We start from the raw sequence: 8,577 nt of genomic DNA, 5'->3' as shown, positions 1-8,577 counted from the left end.
AATTCACAGAGAGCAATGTGGCAGTGACTTACCTCCGGCCATGCTGAAAGGAGCTGTGACCAGGGCACACATGCACGTGCCTACGTCACTACGCAGCGTACACACACACGAACACACACAAACTCAGATCACACAGGTAGGAGAGTGAGATGCAAAATGACATATTTAATCAAAAAAAAAAAAAGAAGGTGTTTCTGGGTGAAATTCACAAGTATTTACCACATATGGTACAATTGCTCAAAACTGTAAATCCAAAAAAGTTGCACAAAATAGTTTCCAATTTCCAAATTTCTATATACGGCAGGCAAAACAAAAATAAATATTATAATGCTTATTTGCAGAAAAACCCAGCATGTGCATCAAAATAAACTATTTCCAGCAGTGCAATTTGAGTTCTAAGCATCCCAGAAACTATACAAAAAAGCATAAAGCCAAACATGACTTTTAAAATCACCAGTATAGGCTTATAAGGCCCTGAAGATAGAAAACTAAATTTTCCGCAAAAATGACGTCACTTCTGGTTTCGGCCAGGCAATGGCGGACATACGATACTTCACGCTAACATCTATTCCAACCTAGGAAGTGTTACGAACAGCTGATCGGATCGGCAAAGCGTGTTTCTGTCAGTCTGCCCCAGGGCAGCTGTGGCTACAACTGTAGCTTGCCTTTACCAGTGTGTGAATGTGAGAGTGAATGAATAGTGGCATTGTAAAGCGCTTTGGTTGCCTTGAAAAGTGCTACATAAATCCAATCCATTATTATTATTATTGTTATTATTATTATTACTATTATTATTATTATTATTATTATTATATTTTTGTTGCTGCAAATGCTTTTTATGCAATTTTTGCAAAGCTTTATATGGAAGGAAATTAAGCTAATGGCATAACATAAAGCCGGTCGGAGCCATACTAACTCTCTCTGCCAAATACACCAGCAAAAATAAACAACTCTAAACCTTCACTATCTAAAAATAGATTGAACAGGATTTAATCCCGGACGAGCCCCCAATTTATCTTACGTCCCCAGGCTAGTCTAAGGGTTAGAAGGGACTAACATAAAGGTAAATAGTGAAGGAGGAGCCAAGATGGTAGTTTTAAATTTCCTGCTAGCGTTGAAGTCATAGTTCAGATTGAGGGTGAACTTCAGGGAGAGCCAAGGCCAACATAACAAACAAAACATCCCTGATATGAAAATAAAAGGAACTTACATAACTCAAGAGAAATCAAAATATACAACCTATAACCATAACCTACCTAACAACACATAAACAGGAGAAAACAGGGACTCAAAACAAAGGGTAGCTCTCCCTTACAGGCAGTCTGAACATGAAAACACAAAAAACACATATAACTCAAAAGGCATGCAAGTCTGCACAGGTATGGCAATCAAAATAGCCAGAGGGCCCTGAAACACTGCTTCATAGGTATTGTATAGTGCTCTGCTGATTGGCAATTAGACAGATTCTGTGAGCAGCATTCAATCAGGACAGAGGAGGTGGAGCCTAGACAGAACGTAAATCATTAGTTCACAGAAGAAAACCAACATCCTAGTTAAGCTTCATAACTGGATCAAGTTATTTAACTTTGAAGTCTTACTTGTAGAGCTGTCAGTTTACTTAACTGAATATTTTGCTTCTTTTTATCCTCTGATGTAAAAATGTGCAGCCCACTCTGAAATAAACCTAAGATTAAAAATACAGCATGCTAATACATAACCCATCCTGAAGACTGCTGCAGAAATGATCAAATGATGTTTTTAATATTTGTCCTTCTGCGCCAAACCCCAGCTTTCTATTGTAAGTTTTGAGTGTTTACTAAAATAAAAATAAAAGCATTCTTACACTTGACCTGTTTGGTTTTTTAAATAAGCAGTATGACCTGTGCATATCTGTGTAATATTGACTGTAGGAAGCTTACAAGACATTATTAAACACATCATATGTAAAAGAAATTTTTGTCAAAGTGCTTAAAATACTTTCTTAAGTGATCTTTCTGTTTTCTTAGAGAAGTCTAAAATTAATTAATTAGTTATTTTTTTTATGCCATGTGTAATTTATTAATCACAGCTGATTTGTGCTGTGAGGTCATCAAGTACACTCCCGTTCCAATTGTAGAATGATAGCTCTGCGTTCTCCTGTTCTCCTGAGTTACTGACTCCCATGTGAACTTGCAAAGTATGTTCTTGAGTATTAAGAAATAGCAGAGAAGAAAGCTTGTGTAGAATGAACACCTTAGCTATTTAAAAAACATGGGCATCGATGTTCACCCTCTGCCTTTGGTGTAAATGTGGGTTGTACAGATTTTTTTCATTTTTTATGTGCATGTATGAATCATGCTTACTTCTTTGAAGTAAGGTTATTTTCTGTGAATTTAATCATAAAAACAATCTCCTAGAATTTATGCTAGCAGTCACTCATTGGGTTACTTAAATTGTAATGACAAAATAGCAAGAGTTGCTAAAAGAATTGTTAAACCATGATTTAATATTTGAATTTGAATTGGGAATGAAATATTCATTTTGAATATTGTAGAAAGATTTGTTGACTGTAACAAAACTGGGTTAATATATTTTCATCATTATCTGTACCTGTTGAATAAGTAAAAAGCGGTTATGCCTTTTATTGTATGTTGCAGATTGAACTTTCCCTGTGCTATTAAATCTGTGTCTTTACAGTCTTGACGTAGGGAATGTGTTTTGATGACTGCCCAATCATAACAAAGGCAATATAGAGTTCAGTAATAGTTTCACCTTTAACTTAAGAATGCAAGAGATTTTCCAAGTCTTTCATAAATGTTAAGTTTTATCAGTAAATTGCACCAGTAAGAATTAAATTGTTATGAATGATCTGGATAGGATCTGGTGGGAAATGACAAAAGATGAACTGGAGCTTGCCCTGATCTGGACTGAATCCATAATCCCTAGCCACGCTGTATCCGTCCCGCCAAACATGCTTTGCTGATTCATTAAGGAGCCTATGATTCCTTTGGGAAGATTCAGCCCTGGGTTGACCCACTGAGACTGATTTTGAGGATTTGAGTCAAAAAAATGATTAATAGTTTCATACTTCTGACATATTCAGACACATTAACTTTTAGAATGTTGCCTGTCTGAGCTACAGCATTTAAGAAATATAAATAAATGTTTCCTCCTGCTGCACTGACATCTGCAGAGAATGTCTTCTTGGTGACTCCTAGGTGAGGTGTTCTGGGCGTGTCCTTGTATAGATCTACTTGGTCTACTCAGTGGAGGCCCTTTAGTTGACTCAGAACACTGATGAGATAATATCTGGCCTAGGAATGACTGGGTGTTTCCCCAATAAACTGGGTCTCTCTGTTAAGGCTGCTGCCCCAGTTACCCGGTCCTACACAAGTGGTAGAAGATTATTGGATGGAAAGAGGGAGGGATTGATGCATGCATAGTAAAATGAAGGTTTTATATAAATAAAATAAAATAATATTATCCGTTTCTTTTTGTCTCTTTGTTTTGGTTGCGGGCTCTTGGCACTCCCCCGGGGTTTGTTTACACCTGCCAAGCTCATGAGTCCGGCTGTGGTGGAAGTCTTGCGGTAATTTACCATGAGAATTGGAAATTCTCCCTGTTGTCTGTACCTATCTTCAGTTCTTTTGAATCCATTGTTTGTCACCTCTCAGGATCTGTTCCAACTGTTATAGACGTTACCTACCGCCTTCCACAGTCCAATTCTGCTTTTATAAGTGACTTTGCCAATCTGCTCACCCACTTGGCTACTGATTCCCGTAATATAATACTCCTGGGTGACTTTAGCATTCATATGGATAACAGTGATCATCCTCTCACTAAAGAGTTTTCATCCTGCCTCGATAGTTTTGGTTTTAAACAATATAAATAAAGGGCCATACTTTGGACCTTGTTTATTGTTCTGGACTTACTCCTTTTAACTGCTCTTCTCTTTCTCTCTCCATCCTCTCTTCTCGTCTTGTCACCATGGGGAGCAGGGCTTTCAGTTGTTCTGCTCCTTGACTTTGGAATACCCTACCTCCTGATTTAAGAAATATCACTTCCCTTTATTTTTTTAAGTCTAGACTCAAAACTCACCTGTTCAAAATAACTTATCCCACATAACCTTTCCATTCTCCTGTTTGAAATCTATTTTTAGGTTTTATGATTTTGTAAACTGCCTGTTTTTATGTTTGCTTTGTTCTGCTGTGTACAGTGTCCTTTAGTGTTCTGAAAGGCGCTCTTAAATAAAATGTATTATTATTCGATGAATAATAATGTATACTTTATTCATCCCTGTGGGGAAACTTATTTGTCATTCAGAACTACAAACTACAAACTAAACTAATAATACAACTTACTATGTAGTATTAATGTAGTTTTTCTTGGTATTAATGCAAAATGTCTATTATTCAAAATATGAAACACCTTGTAACTGTTTGTTTTTGTAAGTGTTACACAAATATAGTTGTTATTTATTATTATTATACTTTATACACCTGCAGGTCAGGTCAGTGAGGACAAGGGCAACAGAAATACAGTTGTCTGTAAAAAACATTTTTTCTTATACTATAAGTAGCTACAAATCTTCTCCTTGCCATTTCCCTACTGCTCTGTAAATATTTCAAGAACCTGATTTGCATGGAGGCGTGTCAGCTATGGAGCTATAAATATTGAGTTTAACAGAAACGCTCACATTCGTCGCTCTCACCTCCACCGGGACAATACTTCAAATAAAATATGGCTTTATTTCCACAAGGTAAGCTACACCTGTGTATAGTTAATGTCCCAAACTGAGATTCTGAGATGCTGAGTTACTGATTTCTGACATGGTAAAATGTTTTGGTGCAATCTGTGTTTCAGGTCCTGACTTGAGGATTGTGCTGATTGGAAAAACTGGTGTGGGAAAAAGTGCTGCTGGAAACACCATTCTAGGACATAAATATTTCATTTCTTCTCCCAGTTCAGAGTCAGTGACTGCATCTTGTGAACAACATGCGAAGACATTTGGTAACAGAGTAGTTAATGTGATAGATACACCAGGCATTTTGGACACGGCAAAATCCCCAGAAATCATCAAAAAAGAAATTGTGAGATGTGTTGAAATCTCCTGTCCAGGTCCTCACGTGTTCTTACTGGTCATACAAGTCGGTCGATTCACTAAAGAAGAAAAAAACTCTGTGGAAGCCCTGCAGGAGCTGTTTGGCCCACAGGCTAACCATTACATGATTGTGTTGTTCACCCGTGGTGGTGATCTTGGAGACATGACCATAGACGAGTATGTACGTAAAGGCCACTCAGGTCTTAAAGACATTATCCTAAGATGTGGAAAAAGGTTCCATGTCTTTGATAACCTAAGCAGTGACAGAAAGCAAGTGGATGAGCTAATTGGCAAGATTGATCGCATGGTGGCTGAGAACAGGTGCACGTTCTACACAGATGAAATGTTTCAAGAGGTGGAGGCTGCACGGAAAATGGGAATGCGTGTCGCTCAGTACAGGTTCCTTGCTCCATTGCACCAGAGCATTTTACGTTTTCATTCCATTCTTGCAAGAGATTAAATTAATATGATTAATTTTTCTAAACACGAGCAACATACTCTAAACATAAATGAACACACAAAAAATATGAAATATATTAAAAATCTCTGAGACACATTTCAGGTAGATAATTATGTAGCATTAATTTGCTTTGATTTTCAGTATAAATGTAAAATAAAAACACTTTTTTAGTGTGTCCTTGGGTGCTAATAGAGGTATGTTAAAGTTTAATAATGATCATAAGACAAGTTTTGGATGTCATACTAATTACTAAATAGACAAGGGTAATTCCTGTATAAATTCTATATGTATTATAAATGTATGTATTTAAAATAATTTTTAACAGTGTTGCTTTAAAAAGTTAAGTGTTTCTTCTAGAAAACGAAAGTGAACTCAAATAAAAATGTATACCTGATTTGTTGTGTTTTTGTTATTATTATAAACAGATTCTGCATGAGTCAAATGTATGTTTGTTCCTTAAAAAAAAAGAGGGTTCCTTTTCATTCTTTATACATTTTACTTACTTTTCTTACTTAGAGGTGAATTAAAACAACACTGAGTTAACATAAATCTCAGCAATGTAAATGTAATGTTAATGTTTTGTACACAAACTCGTAGAATGAATGTTATTCTCTTGATGAGTGTAATAATGTGAATATAAGAAGTTACTCTTTGGGCTGCTGACCAAAGTACAAAATAGTTTTTCTGTCTGACCTTATGCAACACAAAAGCAAATGGTAGGAATGAGGGGCACTTGATACTGACATTTCAACGCTGTGTCAATCTTCTGAATTTCAGATTTTTCAAAACATTTCTCTGCAGTGTTGTTAAAAAACACCAGGGAAGCGTGACTAAATTCAAGGTTTTATTGCTCTTAACTTCGGTTTCCACAGGTGGTTTACCTGCTGCCAATAGTCATTGGTGCCAGGATTCCCATTTTTATGAACCAAATTAATTTGGAATTACTGAATTAATGTTTTGATAGTACTGCTTCTATGAATTAGACACGCATTTGTAAAAGAAATGAATACCACATGTAACAACCCTTTTGGGTTATAGCACCGCTAGGGGGGGTTGCACTACTATTGTAGTAGTTGTGGGAGTCTCCTAGTGGGTTGTTATTGTTAGCGGCAGCCATTTCATGCTGCTCTTGTTCTTTTCTCAAAGAGAAACCTTACTGTTGTGACCAACTGGCGACTGCGACTACCGATCCCTGCACATGTATGTACGGACAGAGTAGAGCCGTGGAGACCTGGCTTGTATGGTCTTATGTTGCTGACAATGAATAAAGGTCTGTTATTGGATTTAACCGACTGGCTTCGGGTATTTTCAGCTAACCTCCACACCACATGCCTGCCGGCCTGCTAGCCGCTCCCACCTCGCCAGACTGCTGTTACACACATCTCTCACTATCGTTTTTCTGTGGATTCAGGAGACTAGTAGACTATCTGATCACATAAACCCCAGAATCCAAAGTGTAATTAAACTAGAAAAAGTTCCATTTCCTGCAAAAATGCAGGGTGAATGCCCTGTAGGGAAATTGTCTGCTGAAAACAGCCAAAGAAGCTGCAATGTGTGCTGAAACCATGCTTCCACGGGCAAGATACAAACTTGCGCTACCTGCTCTGAGAACAGCTGCTTATCACAGTGAGCTAGTCGCGGCGGGTGTGTGTGTGTGTGTGTGTGTGTGTGTGTGTGTGTGTGTGTGTGTGAATGGGCAGTGAAGCATATCACTATTCTGCAATTAAAATCAGACACAGAGAGTTTGTACTTCGGAGTTTGTATGTGCTTTGTCTCTAGGGGCCACCGTAAATATAATTTTATTTATTCACTCCACGTAAAATGTAATAAATAAATTATAAAATACAAAAAAACAACTATTTACATTTCAACTTTTAACTATTTAAATTTTCAGCTTTCTCCTTTTAAACAAATTTAAACTAAAACAACACAAACCAAAACACTGCAACCCACAACACAATAAAATAAAATATGCAAAACAAAAAGAAGATGCAAATACTCTGTCATATAGGCCTGGGATGATTTTTGGGAGAGTCCATGAATACACTTTCTGAATCCTTTATCATCCGCAACTGAAATTGGATGATTACTATACCTTTTCTAATGTGACGATGTTGTCTCTTGTTGTTGTCCTTGGCTCTCTTTCTCTCTCTGCTTAGTCTCTAGGGGCCACCGTATGTATTTATATATAAACATATATAAATAAAACCACATTTTTTAACATTAGTAATTCCTTTTGTGCATAATTTCATATGCCCTTTGATAGATGACCCAAGCTTGAAGGATAGACCCACACGGGCGAAAACTAACTGCTATCATAGCCAGAGATCAACAAGGTAATACAACAAAAATGCTACAGCATGGAGGAGCCAGGGTGACAGGTCAGGGGGGATATATCAACAACCCCACCCGAGACTGGGAACCAAACCCAAAGTACAATGGAAGAAGGAGTGTTGAGTGAAAGAGCAGCTGACCTGAAACATAGAATCATGGTGAAGCTGGAAAACTGAACCCTCTGTAGGCAGTTAGCAAGGCTATGTGATGTAACCTCTGAAGGTCTACTAGAAAAAAATGTGAAAAGGGAAAAGACCTTCTCATTACTTGAAAATAGTATATAACCTTTAGAACTATTGCACACCAATCTCACTGCTATAAAAATATAATTATAATGCCATAGTTAATTATTAGTAACTTTCACATTTTGTTACCCTCCCTACCATACAGTACTTTCAGGATCTGAAGTAATGTAATATTTTTACCACAATATTGCATGAAAAAGTGTCTGTTGCAAAATACAACCAACATTTTGTGTAAACAAAAAGGTGGTTTGAAGGTGACAAGCCCCTGACAAGGATAGAGGCAGCAAAGGACAATGTTTCCTATTCTCAAAATAAATACTGGTGGCATATATAGTTCAAGTGTCAGGGCTGACCTGCCTGTGGTTTTTGAGTTTTTTCCTCCTGTCTTTCTCCCTCTCCATTCATGGGGTAGGTTTACGGAAATAAGGCACTGAGATCCAACCTGGAAGGTACTGAAG

At 37.3% G+C, this 8,577-nt stretch overlaps 1 protein-coding gene across 1 annotated transcript; it reads left to right on the top strand.

Moving 5' to 3' along the window:
* The first annotated feature begins 4,679 nt into the window (after positions 1-4,679).
* On the top strand, positions 4,680-5,934 carry LOC109197509 (GTPase IMAP family member 4-like). The gene is made up of 2 exons (XM_019352659.1): positions 4,680-4,738; positions 4,843-5,934. Exons 1-2 carry the CDS (start codon positions 4,720-4,722, stop codon positions 5,538-5,540), a joined length of 717 nt encoding a protein of 238 aa, XP_019208204.1. The 5' UTR covers positions 4,680-4,719; the 3' UTR covers positions 5,541-5,934.
* Positions 5,935-8,577: the final 2,643 nt, after the last annotated feature.

This window comes from Oreochromis niloticus, linkage group LG9, assembly GCF_001858045.2.
Source record: "Oreochromis niloticus isolate F11D_XX linkage group LG9, O_niloticus_UMD_NMBU, whole genome shotgun sequence".
In the NCBI taxonomy this organism is placed as follows: Eukaryota; Metazoa; Chordata; class Actinopteri; order Cichliformes; family Cichlidae; genus Oreochromis; species Oreochromis niloticus.
This window is presented reverse-complemented; position numbering and strand designations above follow the sequence as displayed.